The sequence below is a fragment of the Ziziphus jujuba genome, chromosome 9 (assembly GCF_031755915.1).
Source record: "Ziziphus jujuba cultivar Dongzao chromosome 9, ASM3175591v1".
NCBI lineage: Eukaryota > Viridiplantae > Streptophyta > Magnoliopsida > Rosales > Rhamnaceae > Ziziphus > Ziziphus jujuba.
Window position 1 is genome coordinate 1,558,827 of NC_083387.1, and position 23,035 is coordinate 1,581,861.

The following is a 23,035-nucleotide window of genomic DNA, read 5'->3' on the forward strand; positions in this document are numbered from 1 at the left end:
TTGGTGTGAATTAACTTTATATTTTATTCACTTGTAAATAATTTGTCATATTTATAGAATATTTTATGATTATTGTATTCTAATTATTGTATTCTTATATAATTTTATTATATTAATTATCTCATATAAAAAAAATTATTTTCTAAATTAAAAATTTACAGTTTCCGTAACTTTACCGATATTTCCATCGATATCGACATTTCTATCGATATTTCCGCAAAATCATATATCAGAGTTCATTTTCCCATTTTATTTTTCTTCTCAAAAAAATAAAATAAATAAATAAAAAGGATGAACTATTTGTTGGGTGTCTATTGTGGTCCTCGGCAATAAAACAAAGTTGGGCCTTTTCATTTTGGCAGAGTAAGCATACAGTGTTTTAAGCCTATATAAGTCGCAAGCCTGACCCATCAGCCAGACTACAACAAGAGTAGGCCGTAAGTTTCAGAGGCCAACTTGGGATTGAATCTATTTCTGTCCTACCAACGCACTTTCATGCTTGGAAACTAGAAAGACATCAAATGGTTTAACAACCACAATAAAATAAATAAATAAATAAATAGATCACTCTCAAATTCTTTCTCTGCTCCCTATGCTCCAGTGTCTAAACTCTGCCACTAAACGGTGCTGTTTTAATTCCTACCAACTACCATCAAATATCTACTCTCCAACAAGACGATAGAGAATGGAATATAAAAAAAGGAAAGGATATTGTATCGGATATCCACTCTTTTTTTTTTTTTTTTTCATTATTTTTGTTTCTGTAACATATGGTTATTTGATAATAACTTAAAAATTACAAATTACATCTCACCAACGGTTATTGACACAATTTTAAGTGTTATACTTCACAAATAATTTTAAGTTCTTGTTTAGGAAATTACAAAGGCATAGTCAATTCGCATAAAAATAGTTGGTAAAAAATAAATGAGGAATAGGGCAGGGTTGGAGGTGGTAATTCCCCCGGGACAGGATCTGTGGTGGCAGCCCCGGTTCCGTCCTAAGTGCGTTTCATTTTTTATGTTCATTTTAACTTTTCGCAGTAAAGCTAGATGGATGGTGGGCCAAGCCCAACAGAACTACAACACGTCGACACCTGTGCAAGACTGCTTTTTATGACTTAGTTGATTGCCAAATCTAAGGTATCCTTTCTTGGTTCATCTTCAGCATATATTGCGAAAGAAGTTGAGTAACGATTTAAGACTTCCAAGATTCACACCATTCGTATTGGTTGCGAAGTGTCACAATTAATAAATAAACAAGTAGGATACCTATCGCTGCTATTATGGGCCCAAATTGTTTTGTATGATTGACTTGTGAGGATAATAAAACCAAAATTATAGGTTTTGGATCACAATATTAATTAACAAGTTCCTTTCCATGAAAATTATGTTTTTGTTAGATAAAAAGTATTTTCTAACAAAATCTTCCAAAACAGTTGCTAATTCTTCCTCACTCCACCGACGCTTTTGTAATTCTCTGTCCAATACAAATATTATCGACTAGAATACACAAAACATCCTGTCAAGTGCTCTTTTGTCCTTATTCCATTGTGATATGCTTTTTCAATTTTAATATGTTGGTGATACATGTAACAAGTTAAGCAGAATTGTTTTTAATTGCTTTAATAGAAGCTTTTTTTTTTTTTTTCCCCAAAAAATAAGGGAAAAGGATTATTTTAAGAAAACAATTAACATTGTTTTAGCAACTGTTTAGTTAGTAAATAACAAGAAGAAAAATACAATTTCTAATGTAAATTAAGAATATTTTCCATTTACATTGAACTTCGTGGTGTAGATCCATGAAAATGACAAATTAATCATTACAAAATAATAATAGCGACTGCGAAACCTATTTTTCCAAAAAAAAAAAAAAAAGGGAAAAAAGAAAAAAAGAAAAGCCAAAATCAAGCAAGCAACGTATGTATTAAAAAAAAAAAAAAAGTAAACAAAACTTATTTTATTTACGTGCTTTAATTACTTAGGACACGAGAAAAGTTATGTAATGAAGGCTCAATGACAACTAGATTATAAGATGTCCAAGGAAAATGTAAAATGGGAAGAAAAATATTATTAAGTTGACTGGAGGGAGTAAACGACAATGATCTAAATATTTTAATTTGAGTTTTAGATTAAATTAATGTTAGAAAGAGAGCGTGTCCATTAAGGACGTTAGGATATGTTTTAATTTAGTGAAAAAATCAAATACAAAAAGTAAAAGAATAACGATCATATTTATAACTTTAAAGTATGACAAACACAATATACTTTATCAATCTTTAAAGTAATTGGTTTATCCTTAAATTTTTCATGCAATAATAAGATGCTGGTTCCCTTCATTCAGAGGGATATATACTATGATTTGCTTGGTGTCCATATTCTATTTTATGACTTTCTTATCGTTAAAGTGTTATTTTTTGTAACTTTCTTTTTGCATAAAGTGCAATAGATGTGTTTTCCTTTTTTCTTTTTTTCTTTTTATTTTATTATTATTATTTTTTGGGTGAGGGGGGTAAATTTGTTAGGTTTGGTGTCTACTGTTTTTTTTTTTTGTTTTTCTTTATTTTTTATAAGAACGTTTAGAAAATTAATTAATTTTGGTAATTTATTCATTTTTATTTGATAAGAAGAACAATAATTGCGATTGAATATTGCACGCTTCAACATAAATATGTATGTGTGGACTTAATTTGTGGCGGCCATATTTGACGTGGTGAACTTACGAAAACGACCATATTAGTCACTTTTCTAAACGCCAAGTGGGGTCTTTAAAGTCAATGGTCAATGACAACTCTGGTTCTCCCCCCATTTCCCTTGATTATTCTGCATTTAAACCAGGTTCATTTCTACAAAGCCCAATTTTTATTTTTATTTTTAAAATAACTTTGGCATAATAATAGATATGTGATATATATATATATATATATATATTTTTTTTTTCTCTGCCTGATCAAACTAAAATTATAATAATTAAACTAGGATTGTTATTTTTATTGAATTAGTTTTTCTGCTTTTATTCTTTTACTCTTATTTTATTTTTATTATTATTATTATTATTTTTTTCCATTTGATCATCTAGTATCTCAAAACTTAGAGGATAAGAAACAACCTGATTCCCCAAGACCACGGCACATGACATTGCTTTTGTCGCTAAAACTTATAAACAAGTACCAAAAAAAAAAAAAAAAAAAAAGCGTAGAAAGTATAAAAACTGCTTTTAGATGTGTTTAATAAACTTAGTAGAAGAACTATCAACATCAGCAGAAAAACAAGTGAAATTTAATACCTAAATACTTTAATGATATGGACCTCTTACGCATGGCCACATCTTACTAATTATATGTACAAATTAGATGCACTTGAAAATTTTTAATCATGAAGTGTATATATATCTAGGTTGGGTCGGTTTATTAACGACCCGGTCTAATTCACCAAAAAAGACCCGGTCTACCCGCGCAGGTGGAGAATTTAGGGTCTGTGATGACGACCCAGTTGCTCAGGAGCTGAGCATCCAACGGCTAAGAAGCAAGAAAATGTGAATTCCAAAGGCCTCAGAAAAGTCATTCGGCTTTGAAAATTAAACTCCTCCATATCCAGTCGAAGTCAAGACGTGTCGTTCTAACGGCTATCCCGATCAACGTCTATAATCTGTCTGACGCCACCGCCACTTGCTTAATAATATCCATGCATTTTATTTATTTATTTATTTTTGGGGTCTAAGCCGCATGTTAATTATTTTTATTAATCCGCATTTATTTTTGTCTTGGTTTTTTGAATCTATTCCTTTTTGTGTTAGTTGACCACACTCTATACGCATATATACGACTATCATACGCTGATTCCCACACTATAATTATAATTTTGACTGATCAAACCAGGTCTTTTTTTGTTTATTTGGGTTTTCGTTTTTACGTTTTTGTAATTTTTCGTATGCATTGATCTCGAGCGACAGTGGCAAAAAGACGAATGGGCTCATTGGATCCGCGTACAGAGAAAAAAACAAAGGTGGCCGATTGGTTTAAAAAAATAAAAATGGCAGTCCATAAAAATAAAAAATAAAAATAAAACACAAAGTTTTTAACTTCTCAGAGAGGAAAAAAATAAAAAAAATAAAACACAGTTTTTGATCGACGAGAAAAGAAAAGAGTAAGTGGAGGCCAGGGAGGTAATTTTGCAAAGAATGGTGTACGGAGTGCTAATATTGGTGGCAACCGAGGAACACGCTTCACAAAGTATAATCACACAAAAGGCAAACAGCTCAGCTCTGTTGCGCAGGTGCGCCGTACACCTGCACACCCTCAATAGGGCTTAACATCAGCCACGAATAAAATTCGGCCCACGTGTCAGGGACAGTTTGCTTTGACCGAACCAGCTGGTCTACACCACCACCAACACCAACACCGCTCTTCAAAGCCTGATAGCCTCTGGTGCTTTTCTGCTGAGGCTGACGGACTTCACTTCGTCCTCAGCCTTTTGCCACCGCCTCGGGTTCCATTCTTTTTTTTGCGAAAAAAAAAAAAAAAAAAAAGAGATTACGTGATAAAAATGTGCACTAGGCTACAAATCATACACCGCCATTGGGTCCCATAGATTCTGCGGGTCCCTCCTCCCACGTGGAACATATGCCAATTTGCTACTAATTTGAAACAAAAATCCACCACTGCCCAACCATAAATAAATATATAAATATATAAATATAATGTGGCAATAAATGGAATTGGAGCAGAAGCTCCGGATTATTTTGACTGATGTTTGGATGACTCTTAAGCAATTGCGTATGAGGTTTAATTTTATCAGTACTTTTTTTTTTTTTGAGAGTTAATTACCAGAATATTACCACTAAATCGATGAATTCGTGGTCATATCAAATTTATAGTTCATTATTTACGCATATAATACTGACAAATATCGAGGTAAACAGGAATGTATTCATTTTTGGCATTGTATCGAGGCCGTATCTAATAGTAATTAATTGCCTAATATATATATAGCAAATTACGCTGGCAAATTCATTTTGTTTATTCTAAATTTAGCTAGATACTTAAATTATATTTTGCAAAAAGCAACCAAAAAAGAAGAGAAATCTTTCAAGGAAAAGATTTTGATAGACATATTACAAGTATGGAAACATTAGACTAACAAGAAACCAATTTTGAAAACGAAAAGAAAAAGGAATGAATTTAGGCACTAAAAGATATTTATTAACGACTAATTTGGATGAGAAAAATATTTTTCCCATATAGACAAATATCACAACCCTAAAAGTAAAACCAGATCACAAGAACATCATAACTTTACGTTTTTTGGGCATAACATAATCATGGAATGCCTAAAGCCAAACCTTATTGATAAGCTAATATTATGGAGATCTCTCATCCTCTGGTTTTTGCAAAAAGTGGGCCGCAAGAGCAGGAATAGAGAAACTCAGTCGGGTCAACCCAACACCAGGTTCGTTCGGGTCGGTTCGGAGCATAATATATCTCAGCTAGAAACGGGTCCAAGTAAGTAATGACAGAGAAAGACAAGGACCGCTTCTTTCTACAAGGTTCTGCCAGTATCATACGCACTGTAGAATACTTGATACGACTACGAGGCTTCACTACTATAAAAAGAAAAAAAAATATTATATATATATATTTTTATTCCCAAGGTTAATAATAATTATTAGTTAAATTAAAAACAAAAATAAAAGAAATGGCCTTTATAAAATAAAAAATAATAATAATAATTGCAATTGTGCCGTGCATTTCTAAGGTGGAAAACGCAAAGCCGGAAAAGAAAAGGTTGCTCAGTGTTTCTCTTTAGCACTCTCTTTTCTCTCTCTACTTGTGCCTGTGCTTCCTCTGAAACTCGCAGACATTGAAAGGGAGGGAAGAATAGAGTAAGTAGAGAGAGAGAGGGGGAGAAGGGGGGAGGGAGTGAATGCGCGCGGTGGCGCACACTAGCACCCGCGGTCCTTATACTGCGCCCCTTGGCTGGGATTGATGAATTGGGTTATTCTACTTGACTTTGAGGTCGCTTCTTTGCCACGGCAGCCCCAAGATTGATTGTTACTCAGAAAAAAAGATCGATTCCCAACTTTGTGTTTTGCCGTGTTGTTGTTATCTGTTACTCTTCTTCTATATTTTCTGTTTTGTGTTTGTTATAAGAAACAGAGAAAAGAAACAAAAAAAAAAAAAAAATCGCTCTATTTCCACAACTCTGGCGGACCTCAAAGGAACCCTAGCGTTCCTTCGACCTTCGCTCTCAGCGATTCTAGCAGATCGGTGCGAATTCAAGTCCAAGAAGAAGAAGTGGAAGGGGATATACTGGGTAAAGATGTTTTGGATTATGCAGTTCTCTGGATTTTTCTCCGTCGCAATGCTGTGGATCATTATCTCTCCGTCTTTCCAGTCTTGGTACCCAGCCGAAGCCATCCGATCGCACCCCGATTCCCATAATCGGTTTTCTTTCCAGAAGTCCGCCGACTATAGCAATGCCGTTAAATGTGGCTCTGGCGGCTCTAGAATTCCGGCGGAAATCGGCATCTGCGATCCCAATTTGGTACACGTAGCAATTACGCTTGATGTAGAGTACCTGCGTGGCTCAATCGCCGCCGTCAATTCCATTCTGCAGCACTCAATGTGTCCGGAGAGCGTTTTCTTCCACTTCTTGGTCTCGGAGACCAATCCGGAAACTATAGTCCGATCCACTTTCCCAAAGCTCAAGTTCAAGGTCTACTACTTCAATCCAAATATTGTGCGCAATCTGATATCCACGTCGGTGAGACAGGCTCTTGAGCAGCCGCTGAACTATGCCAGAAACTACTTGGCGGATTTGCTGGAGCCTTGTGTGAGCAGAGTAATATACTTGGACTCTGATCTCGTCGTCGTCGACGATATCTTCAAGCTATGGACTACGAGCCTCGATAACAGGACCATTGGGGCACCGGAATACTGCCATGCCGACTTCACCAAGTATTTCACTGCGTCTTTCTGGTCGGACGAGAGGTTGACCGACACATTTTCCGGCCGGAAGCCTTGTTACTTCAACACTGGCGTTATGGTCATAGATCTGGTGAAATGGAGGCAGGGAAGGTACACGAAGCTGATTGAGAGGTGGATGGAGATCCAGAAGAGCCATCGGATCTACGAGCTCGGTTCTCTGCCGCCGTTCCTCTTGGTTTTCGCCGGACACGTGGCGCCAATAGAGCACCGGTGGAACCAGCACGGCCTCGGTGGCGATAACGTGAAGGGCAGCTGTCGTGACCTCCACCCTGGTCCGGTTAGCCTTTTGCATTGGTCCGGTAGTGGAAAGCCTTGGCTGAGGCTGGATTCGAAGCGGCCGTGTCCACTCGATGAGAGCTGGGCTCGATACGACTTGTACAAAATCTCTCACTGAACCAGTACCATTTGTCGCCGCTAAATTCCCCACCAGGACTGTTTTTGTGACTTCCGTTGTTCGTTTATTTTCCAATTTGCCATATTTTTTCTTCTTTTCTTTTTCTTTCTCTTCATTTTTTTAGTGTCTTCTTCATTTTACTATGACTTACTCATCTCATTTTTCGTTAATCCTTTTTTTTTGTTTTTATCTGGCATTTTTTTCACACATCTCTTTAGGCCAATTTGTATTCTATTTTCCTATTAATCTTGCCTTTGAAAATAAAAGGGAAAAAAAAAAAAGGGACATTCAATTTGTTACTTTGTAATATAGACTTGTTTAGATCTGGATGTTTGTCAATGACTGTTGCTTTTAAGGGCAAACAGAGGAACCAAAGAATAAGGAGAAAAGCTGTCCTCCAATGGAGGGAACATTACATGTGCTTATTGGTGGCCTCGAATAGCAGATTTTGAAATTACTAAATTGCACATTTTTAATCTCCCACTAGATCACTGCAACTTGTCAAAACATAAAAATTATTAGCGTCCTGGACAAATTTTTGCTGGTTTATGTCTAGCCAGCTGTTTGTTTGGTTCTCTCGGGAATTTCCTTTACTCACCCTCGCCGTTTTCGGTACTGTCTTTTTGTTTTGTTTTGTTTTTTTTTTTTTTTTGGTTTCCTTTTCCGTAATTACACTAAAATGGCATTGAATACATTCAGTACAATGGTAGGTTAATTTGGTAAAATGAAGTCCAGGGAAGATGATGGGGAAGAAGGAAGAGCAATCAGACAAGAGAATACAATGGAAGGTGGAGGAAGACGCGTATAGCCCATATGAAACGGGTGCGATTTTGTCCAATACGCATGTGGGGGCCAAAAAGGAACCGAGCCGGCGGTCCCTAGAAAGTACGGCATGGTGTTGAGAGTGGCAGCTGGAGTGCTATATTAAGGCATTGGAAGAATCAATTACGTGGTGATGATTAGAAATTACTGGTAATAAGATAACGCCAGGCGGGGCCTGTACGTGGAAACAATTTGCTTCGGTGGCAGCGGTGGAGGGCTTGTGAACTACCACCCGCACCCAGTCTCTTCCCTCTCTCTCTCTCTCTCTCTCTCTCCCTCCCTCTCTCTGTGTTAAGCGGTCCCACTTGTTGTCTCTTGCTTGCCTCACTTGGGTGGCATTGGCAATTCCTTATTCTCCTTTTTTTTTTTTTTTTTTATTTGGTGAATACTTATTCTGAATACTTATTCTCCTTTTTTTTTTTTTTTTTATCTGACTACTATGTATTGGGTATCTATATCTGCGTCTTTTGGGTGATTTTTAGTTTTCAGTTAGAGAATAATTTTTAATATTTTAATTATTTGAAAAAGCAAAATTAAGGCTAAGAAAGAAGTTAAAAACAAAGAGATATACAATGGATTTTGAGTGAGTGAGTGACCCAGAAGTCACTGTTGCGTAGAAAGTGTCCAACGCTAAGAGGGGCAGGGATTGGGGGACCGATTCCCTGTGCCCTGGCATCACACGTGGCCAGTTGTTTGGAGTATTGTGGATTCGAAGACTGTACATGATTGGCTTGTTTTATAATTTTGTTGATGCTTTGAATTGAAGAGCTTAATTAATAATATGCTGTGACGCCTTATGGTATGCAGGCAACTATATATGGGATTTCTTCTGTTGGTTCGACATGTCTTCTGGCTGCTTCGTTTCTTTATTTCTTTATTTTATGATTATTAACTTTGTAATTTTTTTCGATTAATATTAAAATTAAATAATACAGATTAAGAAGATGATTAGGACTTGGCAACAGACCTTGGGTCCTACATAAAAGTTTGGGTAGTGAAATCGTAAAAGAGCAATCTGACTTTGACAGCTTTGTTGTCACCAATTATTATAATTGTTTGTATAATCATTTGGTATGGCTGAGGATTGAAAGATGATTCTAGAAAAAGGAAGCAACAATCTATAAACAATGGAGGAATTTTGCAACAACGTAAAAAAAAAAAACAATGTGGGATTTGTATTTAGATTGTTCCTGGAATTGGTTTTGTAAGAGATTCAACCAAGTTTAATTACGTGCCGGGTTTATTCAGATCCGAGAGCGATTGATAAAAAGAGTAGGTAAAAATATATATATTTTTTTGTTTTTGCTACTATTTTTATGTATCTTCTGAGCAAGTAAGAGTAGGTCATTCATGTGCATTGAATTGTATTAATGCTTTGTTTACATGTCATAATCATTTGCACATTTTTCTTTCTTAAAAAATAATATTAAATAATAATAATAATTTCAAGTATAAAATGCAAGGAATTATTAGAGGCATGCCAAAATTGATCCAAAGCCTATTTAAAGTATCGAGTGTAAGAGGGTTGATAGATCCATAACCCATCACGATCTATCTTTTGGCCCCCCATATAAAAAAAAAAAAGGCTGTACTGTTTTACGAATCTGGTTAAATATCACCATTATTAACCCGTATAAAAAGTTTGATAGTTGGCAACCATGAAAAAATTTATGGTGTTTATTTGTCTCCTCAACCTTGGGTGAACCAACCGGAGCATTCTGTGGTGACTAAAAAGACACCCATTTGTAAGATGGGAACCCATTTCATAATTCTTTTGAGATTTTTTATTTTATTTTTATTTATTATTTTTGAATAAAAAACTAGGGATAAAAACGGAAGTAAGGGAAAGAGAAATGCAAGAACACACGTGATGGAAATGGATACGAGGCTTTGTCCGGTTTACAGCTAGCTAAGCTATATGTATTGTAATGTATACAAATCCGAAAGTTGGGGACCATAATCTCGACGGTCCACCACAGTCTATTTTACATCATATAATTTAATATTTGTACAAATTAGGATGTCCCAAGTTCACAAACTCTCTTCCGTAAAACACAAAATCTCTCTTTCTTACTTACAAAAGGACATACTGTTTTTGGACTTGAGAATCACGTGGCCTGAACCCACAATTAGCCCAATCAAACAAGAAAATGAAACTCTGAGTTCAATTATGTAAAGAACAAATTAAGATTTTTATACAATGAAAAAGGGATTTTGAATGCTTGTTGAAAAATATTAAGGTAGGTTTGTGGTAAGACAATAATCTGGTTGAAAATAAATGCAGTCAAACACATGCTCTCTAACTGGTGAGGATAAGCAACAATTTTTCAACCAACCAATATAAATAATTGCACCACATATCTAGATTAAGTCTTTGAGGTAATTTTCGTACTGTATATATTAATTAAGAACCTCATTAATTACATGGAGACGTGGAGGTAAAGACTAAAAATTTATCAGCGTCAGATTAAATGCCAATTGAGCTGATAAGAACTTTACGTTTTGTCAAAACTTTGTGGAGGAATTTATAGAAGAGGGAATGTGAAATGTGATGGAAACAATGAAAGTGAATGAAGGAGAGGCTGTGGCTTTCATGGAAAAACTCCAGTGGGACAAGCAACATATGCCTGTCTTTGCCAGTCCCACTCTGGTTACGACCATTTTCTGCATTGTCTTCTTCTTCTTCTTCTTCTTCTTCTTCTTTGTAATGGTCGGGGGACCACCATTTAAAGATATGAGCTTGGATTAAGATTTTCTGGGGAAATCTTAGCATTTTCATGTAGGAAACTCCTCCACATTGGATGAAAACTCATCTTGGTGGGTTTTTAAACTGTGGGGACTTATGAAAATGTTTCCCATCACATGTTTTGCAAATGTTTAGGTTGGGAACATCGGATTATTTGTGGGAACAACAAAAAAAATTTGGTACCCTTTTCTGACTGAAAATTCATAAGAGTTGCTTAGTTTACAAGGACAATGATTTGGAGAAAAGCAGAAAAAACTCCTCTAATGCATTCCAAACTAAAAAATAAAAAATAAAAAAAATAAAAGTGCAAGCCAAGTACATATCATAATGGGAAGCAAAGAATATCTATCTAGCTACAGCTTGAAGTTGAGAAACTTCGTCTTTGTTTCCTAGGAGACTCATCAACATCAAGGGAACTGGAACTTCATGTAATCTTGCCTTCCAGAAGGAGGGCTTATGTACACCCAAAGCAAAGAAATAATGATGGAGAGCAATCCAGACCACACAAAGACTATGGTTGGCACTTTTCCTCTCCTTCCCATCAACCCCTTCGCAAAAGGGTAGAGATGGCACAACACCCATAAGCTGAAGAAAACCCCTCCAATGAGTTTGCTCCACTGTGGAAATGGGCTGTATATCGTCCTTGCCACTCCTACGGCAATTGCAATCATGTTCACCATCATGATTGTGATTGGAGGAATCATTAAGAAGCTCCACTTAACTACATATAGATCGGCAAATTCATCATCTGCATCGTCCGGTGTGGCAGATTTAGAGGTCAACGTGAATGAGATATCAACTCCTGCTATAACCTTCAATATACCTTGTAAAACAGCAGCAGGATGGGCGCTGGTTCCACCAATCAACCAAAACTGTTCATTTCGCCACCAGTCATGAAGTGTGATTCCAGCCCATCTGATTTCAAGGAGTGCAAGCATGCACAAGGTTATAGTTATCGCCAAAAGGAAAACTAGAAAGGTTACACTCAAGGATTGGACTATAAACTGCCCTGAAAATAGAGAAACTGCTGGCAGGAAGCAATAAACTATGAGAAACAAAGATGTGAAAGGGTACATTCCCGCATTGAAATATGACACCCTCTGCAAGAATTTCATTCGGCGACTAGCAAATAATGCATTGTTCCTCGAAAAGAAGATCTCAACAGATCCTGTTGCCCATCTAAGAACTTGGTGGAGCCTGTCTGTTAGATTGATCGGAGCAGTCCCTCGAAATGCGTCCCGTTTAGTGACGCAGTACACTGACCTCCATCCTCTGTTATGCATTCTGTAACCAGTTACCACATCTTCTGTCACAGAACCGTAAATCCATCCCACCCTTTTCCCCCACTCAGTTTTGTCCTCATAAAAGCAAGAGATCACACTTATTGCCTCAGCTACAGTTGCAGCATCTAATGGCTCACGAGGCACGGCAAGAGAGCCTGCTGGCCTTCCTTGGTTACCTTTCCCTTGTAGATCTTGAAGCAGCCTCCCTTGGTATTCTGCAATTGGGATTGATGCAGCCAGAGTAGTAGAGTTTCCGAACCTTTTTGGGAGAAGCAAGGACTCAATATCTGCATCATCATCATCATCATTATGTTCCCCATTGATAGGCAAAACCACCACCTCATCCTCTTCCTTCTTTGATGACTTCTTGGGTTTTCTTAGGAACAGCTTCATTTTCTTTCTGCCAAACCAGCCTTGGTGTTCTGTAGCTCTAGGAGGACTAAACCCATAAAGAGCAGTTCTCCTGAAAATGCAGCCTGTCCCTACATACATTGGACCCTGCAAACCATCAAAAGCCCTCATACTGACATCAAAGAACACTGTATTGTGATTTGCGTAGCGATCATTTGGATCAATCCCTTCAAACCTTTGTGGAAACTGCACATAACAAATCCTATCACCTCCTCTATCAAGCATAAAACACATTCCTTCTCTAAGAGCCACCGAGTTGTAAATGTAATGATCACAGTCAAGATTAAGGACGAATGGACCATTTGACATGATTGCGCTGGTTCGAACTAAAGAATTCATCGCTCCTGCTTTCTTGTTGTGGTCATAACCTGGCCTCTTTTCGCGAGATACGTAAACCAACATTGGCAATCTAATATCCACTTCTGTTGTGTCTAACAAGTTCTCACCATCAGCCTCTGCTCCATAAACAGGTTCTGCATTGGGTGGAGCTAACATTGCCTGCACAAAAGTAAATCTTTTTTTAAGTACGTGGATTTCTTCTTCTTAGCCAATTAAAGCACAAAAAAAAATAATAATAATAAATAAAAAATTAAAAATAATAAATAAAGGGGTAAAAAAGGGGTACATACTAAGCAAGTGTAAATAAGTACCTGAATTATACCAGCGTGGTCACCTCTTGAATGGTCTGCCTCTCCTGAAGCCCAAGTTCCAGGCCAATGAGAGCCATCAGACATCCAAGTAGCCTTTGCAACCTTAACAGATTCTGAGAGATTGCCACCCATTTCCATCTGTTTCTTCTTTGCTCGGAGCTCTTCATGGGCATTATAAGCATCGGATCTTCTCCTTATAGAATCTGGTAGTGAATTTATCCTCACTTTGAATTCGTCATATTCTCTCTTAACCCTCCTCCTTTCCCTTACAAAATCAAGCCTCACTTTGTTCTTGAGGAAATCTCGCTTCTGCCCAAAGTAGGCCTCGGGATTCCTCGGTTCAATCCCATGCTTACGGCAAAAAGGGACCCAAATTCTGGCGAAACTAGCGGTCTCAGCAAGCGTTTCAAATGTCAGAAGGGAACCACCATCATCGGACAAGTAACAGGCTACTTTTTCCACCGGATAATCGACGGCGAGGATTGAAAGAATGGTGTTGGCAGTGACAAGTGGAGGTTCTTTCTCCGCGTCTGCCGTGGAAACGAAAACATCAATCCCTGGAAGGTCAGATCGCCCTTTGGGGTTCCTAAGGTTTGGGGACTCGAACCTCTCCTTAAGAACAGAAAGGTCTGTGACTCTGTTTATAGGGCACAGCTTGGGTAGCTGATCTAGAATCCATGAAAGTGCAAACCATAGCTCACATACTGTTGACATTCCCCATAACCACATTGCTTCGCGATTGGGATGTCGAATCCTCCATGTAAGAAAGAATCCCAGAGCCACAAGACGTATCACAATGAGTAATCTGCATAGCCATAAATTAAACTTTTCTATTTAAATTCACAAAAACTTCACAGAATGAATCTAAGAGAGCAAACTAGTCTTTATCAGATAATAATCTTTTAGCTTTTGCCCAATGGGTAATCTAAAAGAAGATCAATAATATTGCAGAATATCATGGTTTAAGATTAGAGTGCTGTACAAAGCGTACCTATATGGACTCAGAATTGCAGCAGACACCCCAACCTTCCTGGTCAAAGGCCGTCTACTCCTCTCTCCGAAATCCGGAGGGTGTTCGAACCCATTAGCCCCCGAACCGACGCCGTATCCATCTTTAGGCCACACTGCATTTCCATAACCATAAGTTCCCTTCGTCTCGAAAAGCCAACGGTTGTGATCGAAATCTGGGGGATGGTTTTGAGCCTTGAAAGATTTCACAAGTGAAAGTCTTTTGTCAAGCTTAACATCAGCCATGGAAGGCAACGGCAAGGCCTGGTCTTCAGCTTCAGAGCTAGGATCATCATCTTCATCAGTATCGCTCACTTCCTTGTAATGTTCTTTGCAACCAGGACAACGACCTCCATTTCCAACACAGTCCATGTAACATTCTCTGCAAATCTTGAATCCACATACACACGGAGCGTTTCTTTCCTTGATCGCTTTCTCATCGCAACCTTTCATCTCACAAACCAAGCCCAATTTGACCGGCTCCTGCTTCTCCATGGAGCACTCGATAACGTGGCCACGAGTCACCGAATTGAACCCTCCGGTGAAGATAGTACCGGAAATGTAACTTCTCTCCGGTTTAAAGGAGGAGGTTCCGTCTTCGGGGAGGCTAGTTTGAGAGGACGAAATGGGATGGTGATCTGGGGTTGGAGGAATATGTACAGTGTATGAAACAAATTCGGAATTGATTTCCTCTATACCATCATCTTTGGACATTGAGGCATATTTCCCACCGCTGGAGGCCCTCCGATTTGCCCTGCTACTACTAAGAGGGGAATTGGGGTTGTTGGATATGGAAGCACGTGAAACTGGGCTAGTCAAACCCATGCTTCTGATCCCTCCTCCTTTACCTCCTGAAGAAACCGTAATAGTCACCGGAGATGAAGAAGGCGAAGAAGCCGATTTCACCATTTTTCAAAACTAATTTCAGACTCCTTTTTTTTTTGTTTTTTTTTGTTTCTGGGCTTCTGGGAAAGAAATCAAATGAAAGGATGAGCTTAGAAACTGAAAGAAAACGAAAGACTAGAAGAAGAAGGAGAATAGAGAAAGAGAAACCCCTGGAGTTGCCATGGAATTTGCAAAAAACAGATGGGGAACTAAGAGAGGTTGAAATTGAATTAAGATGGTTTCTGGGCAACGGTCGAATTCGAATTTTGAGTTTTCTTGATATTTGTGGAAAGAAATTTAATTTCAAACGGTCGAATGACGTGGGCCGTAGATCAGAGCTGTTTTCAACTTCAACGGTCGGTAGAGTCTGAGAGGGATTTTGCAAGTGGACCACTTTGGAGGTCAAAAAAGTTGAACTTGAAGTTGAAGGGCAAAAGGGCTTCTTTATAATCTCAACGGTCGGAGAAACTAAAACGGATCCTTTCTAAGTAAACCGTTGAGGGGACTAATAAATAAATAATCATTACCTTCTGCTCTCTTTCAACAAAGTCAAAAGTTAATATATTAACAGGAAAAAAGCTTTGATTAAATATATATATATATATGTAAACAAAAAACCGAGAAAAAGCTTGAAATTTACAGCCTCTTTTTTATTCAAAGGCTTTAAATAATTATTCTTTTCCTTCAAAGGGAGTAAAGGGATCACAAAATTTAAATTAAACAAAATGCCCTGCATAAAAGCCACAAGTAGAAGTGTCTGCTTTATCTCTCTCTCTCTTTTTTTTTTTTTTTCCTTTTTTTTAGTGTCTACTTTATCTCTCTCTTCTTTTTAGGTAAGAAAATAAAATCTTTTAAGAGGGCAAACCCTTTATTGATGAAGGAAGTACTTTCATATTAATCTCTTAACAAAATATACAATAAAATTTATATCCATGTGAAAACTGATGAACCTTTAAATTACATGTTCAACCTTAATTATTATCCTTGAGATATTTCTCTACTTTTGTAACGATAAAATAATTTTAACATAAATTAAGGATGTTTTTACATGGGTCTTAATAGTAACGATAAAATAATGCTCTTTTACGGGCTAATATTTTTTATCACTTTTTTTTTTAAATAATATCCAATTTATTAAAACTAAATTAGGTTCATTAAAAGGAGTGGCAAGAACAGTGTCATGGTGCGTATCATTCGATGGTTATTTTTTGCTAAGTTTATATGAGTAGCATTAGAAGTTGACTAGCAGAAGCCAAAAAATTACAGACCAATAAAAAACAAAAAAAAAAAAAAAAAAAACAAAAAAGTTACATGTTATATACATATTCAAATTCTGATTAAATGAACTATAAGAATGAAATGTTGTTTTTCACCAAAAGAATAAAATATTGTCAACAAGGAAAATCAAGATAAATTAGCCGACAAAATCCTTTGGGATTGGATTGCTTAAACGATTCTCCTAAAAGAAAAGAAAATGACCAAAATAAATAAATATCTAAGAGATGGGGAAGTGTAAAAGCAAGCAAATTAACAAACCCTTTTCAGCAAAAATATAAATAAACAAAATCCCTCAACTATCTCTTGAGCTGTCAAAGTGCATGCACATTTGTTATTCAGTTATTGGCTAATTTGTTTTTCACATACCAAATTCGCCATAAGAGATAACCATTAAAGATAAATTTGGTGTCGACCAGTCAAGAGCTAGCTCGCTGCAAGAAAACAAAACATTTCGCATTAATTTATCAATAATTGAATTGGGAAGACACAAGAAAAGCTATAAATCCATATATAAAAAGCTGACCTCTTTGAATGGTTTAGGCATGAAAATCATCATCCAGCACGTTGTCTATCATGAACTAGATTATCAAAACTCATGAAGGCAGATAAACTTCTGGGATCAAATTCAGAAGCATTTTCAGCAGAAAGCTTGTTATAAAACTCATCACTGTTTTCTAAATTCCTAAATTCTTGTCGTTCAGCCAGGGCAGGAATGTTGCCAATGGAGCCTAGATTTTCATAAATGGTAGTCAGCAGAAGTACTCCTCTGCAGAGGAAAATCAGGCTTGGCTAATCCATTTGCAGGATAGCATGTTGCAGCAGTATCACTACTCTCAATGGCAGATGTGCTATCCATAGTCTGATCTACAACCTGACCTTTGATATAATTTCGGTGTAATTGTGGAGACACAACATAACCAGATGACATAACCTGAGATGTAGATCCATTAACCATCGGGATCCTTGGCGCAATTTGATTAATCAGCATAGGAGACTGATTTCTGAAAACAGTAGTATTGACCAAGTTAGTTGAGTTGGCTCCTAGTGAAGATGGTAAATTCTGAAAGCTTGAACCTCCATGTATCTGCAAACTAAAGCTCCTACATCGGACTGCAGCTTCTTCTTGCTGTTTTTGTATCAAAACTAGATGATTGAAATTGACTGTGATAGGCATGCTGCAATGTGAATTCCCCTGTATAGCACTATTGCTAAATTGTTTCTCCCTTTGGTATTCTTAGCCAAGTATTCCAGAGTCAAAATTGTTACTATGATCAATAGAATTTTGCCTTTCCTGTCCAGCTACCTGTGCACTGAAACTTTGGTATGGAAGTTGACCTGAACTGGCACTAGTTTGGAGATTGAATTCATTTAAGGCATAAGATCTTACGGTGTTTGGTTCTTTAAAATCAATATGAGATGTAGGTTGTGTTTGATCATTCTTTCTAATAGCCGATCGGTATTTCTGTATCATAAAGTTGAATATGTAAGTTTCCTTTTCTAAAGAAGATAGCCGTTTATCAAAGGCAATATATATTTTTTGATTTAAGGGTTTGCTTGAAAAGTTACTCATAGAAAAAGGACAACGATTAATTACCTGAAGATGGCTGGCAACATTTTCTCTGGTGAGATTAGACGCACCCAATTTTTGCATACATTCCAAAACTTTCTTAGGAACAGCCCCTGCCTCGAACAACTTAAACTAATCAAAAGCTAGAATAATACTTTGGTACACATTTGAAAAATTGTAAGTTTAAATGGAGTAAGACAGTTGCTGCACAGCTTATCCACAAAACTAGTGCACTTCCCCTTCACTATTTTACCCATAATTGAAAATAGACCCCAAAAAAAAAAAAAAAAAGGTTGATAAATTAACAAAGTATGGTAAAAGGATTCATACAATCAAGGCCTCGTTGGTTGACGGCAACTACAAATGTGTAATGCAGATCTTATGTCCAAACTAGCCGTGCCTTTTTTCCTTTTTTCAAATCATCAGAGGCCTGTTGTGTTTTCTCTGACCACTTTAGAGAAGAAATATGAGAAGAAAAATAAAAAGAATTCGATTACTCTCTTGGAAATAGAATACAAAACACAAACTGTTCTCTCTCGAATTCTCACGTGGAATCTCTCTCTATTTACTATCAAACTCTCTCCTGGAGTTTCAACTCTTCTCTCAAGCTCTCTCTAGACACTTAAACACTCTCTCTCGGAGTTTACTTTTAATACTCCTCACTTGGGATGATATTGAGTTTGCTCAACTTGGCTTGGATATGCATGCAACGGGCCTATTTATAACCTTACTAAGTCGGTTGCATGGCCACCATTTTCAACTTCTTCTGATAGGTGCCCACAATTGTTGAGCAAATTATTTTTCGGTGTCAATTGCAGCAACCATTGTCAACAATGGTGGCTGAGCAGTCTTCACACTATCGGTGTAGTGGTGCGGCTGGACTTCACAATTCTCCCCCTCCAGCCGCATTTAAAAAACTAATGGTCATCTGCCATCCATTCCGGCTATGTCTCTGCACAGTTTCAGCTTTTCTTAAGCAACAACTTTTGTTAGCATATCTGCTGGATTCTCCTTTGTATGGATCTTCATCAGTTTTAGCGACTGTTGTTCTATTACCTCGCATATCCAATGATAGCGGATGTCAATGTGCTTTGTACAGAAATGATACATTGAGTTTTTGCTCAAATCTATGGCACTTTGGTTATCACAATATATCTTGTAGTCTTCTTGCTTGATGCCCAGTTCTGTGAGAAAACATTTTAACCACAACATTTCCTTACCTGCTTCTGCTGCGGCAATATACTCTGCTTCAGTAGTGGATAAAGCAACACACTTCTGCAATCTTGATTGCCATGACACAACTCTCCCTGCAAAAGTGTAGAGATAACCTGATGTAGACTTTCTATTATCAGGGTCTCCGGCCATATCTGCATTTGTATAGCCTTCTAAGATTAGATCACATCCCCCGTAGCACAAACACAGCTTCGATGTACCTTTAAGATACCTGAGAATCCATTTGACTGCTTCCCAGTGTTTCTTTCCAGGATTTGAAAGAAATTTGCTCACAACACCTACTGCGCGAGCAATGTCTGGTCTGGTACACACCATTGCATACATCAGACTTCCTACCGCTAAAGAACATGGTACTGAAGCCATCTCCTCTATCTCTTCTTTGGATGAGGAGCACAATCTCTTGCTCAACTTGAAATGATTTGCAAGTGGAATGCTGACTGGTTTGGCTTTATCCATGTTGAATCTCTTTATCACCCATTCAACATACTTCTCTTGAGATAACCATAACCTTCTATTCTTCCTGTCTCTAATTATTTGCATTCCCAAAATTTGTTGAGCTGGTCCTAATTCTTTCATATCAAAGGACTTAGACAATTCTTTATTCAGCTGACTAATCTTCATTACATCTTGTCCAACAATCAACATGTCGTCCACATATAGCAAAAGTGCAAAGAAGTTTCCACCTAAAAAATTTTTAATATAAACACATTGGTCTGCTGCAGTCCTTTTATAGCCTTGACTCACCACAAACGAGTCAAACTTCTTGTACCATTGTTTTGGTGCTTGCATGAGGCCATACAAGCTCTTCTTCAGCTTGCATACGAGGTTTTCTTTCCCTGAAACCTTAAATCCGTTTGGTTGCTCCATGTAGATTTCCTCATATAAATCACTGTGAAGAAATGCTGTCTTCACATCCATCTGTTCAAGCTCTAGGTTTATACTTGCTACTAAACCAAAAATGACTCGAATTGAAGTCATTTTTAACACTGGTGAAAAAATCTCATCAAAGTTAATTCCTTTCTTCTGAAGAAATCCTTTGACCACCAATCGGGTTTTGTGTTTCACTACCCTTCTGCTGCCATCTTTCTTGAGCTTGAACACCCATTTATTCTTTAGTGCCTTCTTTCCTGTTGGAAGCTCAACCAACTCATGAGTATGATTTTTCTGTAAGGATTCCATCTCATCTTGCATTACTTGCAGCCACTTTTCCTTGTCTTGATGAGCAGCTTCTTGGAAACTCTCTGTCTCCTCCTCTTCAGTAAGCAGAATATAATCAGATTCTAGAAATCTCTTTGATGGAATTCGGCTTCGCTCAGATCTCCAAACTTGTAAACCACTGGTTTCAGGAGGTTTACCATCATCTGACCGCTGTGATGGCCCTGCAGCTGCTTGAGAGGATTGAGTCTCCCCTTGCTCAATATCCCCTTCTTCCTCCTGGTCTGCTTCTGGTATATCTTCATGCACCTCATTATCCTCTGTGGCTATTTGTGCTGGTACTAGATTAGGACCAAAATTCTCGTCACTAGAACTAGAATTAGGAGACATTCTGGGCTTTTCAATGTCTTATATTGTCTGGTTTTCATGGAATACTACATCCCCGGCTTTTAATAACCTTCTTTATTTTCTGGTCCCATAACCTGTATCCGTATTCTTCATCTTCATATCCTATAAAGATGCATGGAGTATATCTTGCATCGAGCTTCTGTCTGAGCTCCTTGGATACATGTATATAAGCTAAACAATCGAACACTCTTAAATGAGAGTAGGAGGGAATCTTACCCAACCATACTTTCTCCGGAATTTCAAAATTCAACGGTACTGACGGTTATCTGTTGATCAAATAGCAAGCGGCACGAACAGCTTCTCCCCAGAATGGCTTTGGCAGCTTAGCCATACTGATCATACTTCTGACCTTTTCCATAATAGTTCGGTTCATTCTTTCAGCTATTCCATTATGTTGTGGGGTGCGAGGGACCGTCTTTTCATGTCAAATACCGTGTCTTCTGCAGTAGGCATCGAACTCCTTGGAAGTATACTCTCCTCCATTATCTAAGCGGAGACATTTCAGCTTCTTTCCTGTTTCACGCTCTACCATAGTATGAAACAGTTTGAAGTAATCTAATACCTGGTCCTTTGTCTTTAAGAAATATACACACACCTTCCGAGAAGCATCATCAATGAAGGTTAGGAAATACTTGTTGCCACCTAATGATTCCACCTCCATGGGACCACAAACATTAGAGTGCACCAGACTGAGCAACTCTGATCTTCTCGATGCCGAGGAACTGAAGAGACTCTATGTTGCTTACCAAACAAGCAGTGACTACAAGGATCTAGCGTAGCATCCTTGCAAACAGTGATAAGCTTCTTCTTGGCCAAAGTAGACAATCCTTTTTCACTCATGTGACCAAGTCTCTGGTGCCACAGATTTTGAGATGCCTCTCCTTCTGCAATATTGAGGCTATCTTCACATGAGTCTTGTACAACGTTCCACAAATATGTCCTCGGGCGACAACTATGGCACCTTTCGTCATTTGTTTTTACCTGAACATCACCAGTTCCCACAATCTTTGCAAAACTAGAATTTTCCATCTTTACCGTACCAAAGTCTCCTGCTTTATACGTTTTAAAGAAATCTCTGTGTGGAGTGACATGGTAGGATGCAGCAGTATCGACTACCCATTCAACGTCTTGGGTTGATATATGAAGGCATATCTCTTCTTTGGTGGAGCAGAGCACCACTTCTCCTGTAACAGTGATTAGTGTCTCTCCATCCTTGTTCGGCTGATTACCTTGGAGTCTCTGCTCTCTCAACTAATTTCTGCAGTTCTTCTTCATGTGACCCTCCAGGCCACAATGATAGCACTTCTATGATGATTTTCTACCGTCTACAGATCTGCCTCTGCTCTTGCTCCTGACTCTCCCCTTATCTCGACCACTTCTTTGCTGTCTTCCTCTCTCTGTGACGAGGGCATGTGACTGATCCATGCCAATGTCCTTTCTCCTGGCCTCTTCATTACATAGGGCATCCTTAACTATAGACATATTAAGTTTTCCATTCGGGGCCGAATTGCTAAGAAAGACTACCAATGTCTCCCAACTATCTGGAAGAGAGCTTAGAAGTAGGAGGACCTTATCCTCATCCCTAGTTGGTAATCCACAGCAGATAGTTGATTTACCAAACTCTGGAACTCACTGGTATACTCGACTATAGAAGTTCCACTTTGTAATTTTAGATTTACCAATCGCTTAAGTAACAGGGCTTTGTTCCGAGCAGTCTTGGCCTGGTACATGTCCTTCAATTTTGTTCAGAGGGCATATGCATCCGTTTCCTTCGCTACATGATAGAAGACACATTGGTCGATCCATTGCCTGATCTGACCGATCGTTTTCTTGTTTAATTTCTTTCATTCTGCTTCTTTGCTGGGATCGGAATTTTCTCCTTTGGCTTCTATAAGATCAAACAGATCCTTACAATTAAGGAGATCTTCGATCCGAGGTCTCCAAAGTGTATAATTTGTGGCAGTGAGCTTAATGATAGCTCCCAAAGATGATTCTTCCATTGACATTATGGCTTGACCAAAAATGGAGCTGAATTTTGCAAAACGGAATTAACCGTTGCGTCTGCAATGGCCGAAAATGGTGGACTTGACTCTTCCGGGGTCAAAATATAATTACCAGAATTTTTGGGAAAAAAATATAATTTTCCAAAAATTCTAGGTTAACCTGTAAATACAGAAACTACAGGGGTTAATCTATAATTTCTAACAATT

General features: G+C 37.8%; 2 protein-coding genes across 2 annotated transcripts; one reads left to right on the forward strand and one right to left on the reverse strand.

Annotated features, from left to right (window-relative positions):
• The first annotated feature begins 5,693 nt into the window (after positions 1-5,693).
• LOC107426371 (probable galacturonosyltransferase-like 7) lies at positions 5,694-7,686 on the forward strand. Its single transcript, XM_016036532.4, has one exon. It carries the CDS (start codon positions 6,318-6,320, stop codon positions 7,377-7,379), a length of 1,062 nt encoding a protein of 353 aa, XP_015892018.1. The 5' UTR covers positions 5,694-6,317; the 3' UTR covers positions 7,380-7,686.
• Positions 7,687-11,097: 3,411 nt separating this feature from the next.
• On the reverse strand, positions 11,098-15,451 carry LOC107426379 (cellulose synthase-like protein D5). The gene is made up of 3 exons (XM_016036544.4): positions 14,283-15,451; positions 13,292-14,096; positions 11,098-13,139 (listed from the first exon to the last, which is right to left on the reverse strand). Exons 1-3 carry the CDS (start codon positions 15,206-15,208, stop codon positions 11,355-11,357), a joined length of 3,516 nt encoding a protein of 1,171 aa, XP_015892030.2. The 5' UTR covers positions 15,209-15,451; the 3' UTR covers positions 11,098-11,354.
• Between the last annotated feature and the right edge of the window lie 7,584 nt (positions 15,452-23,035).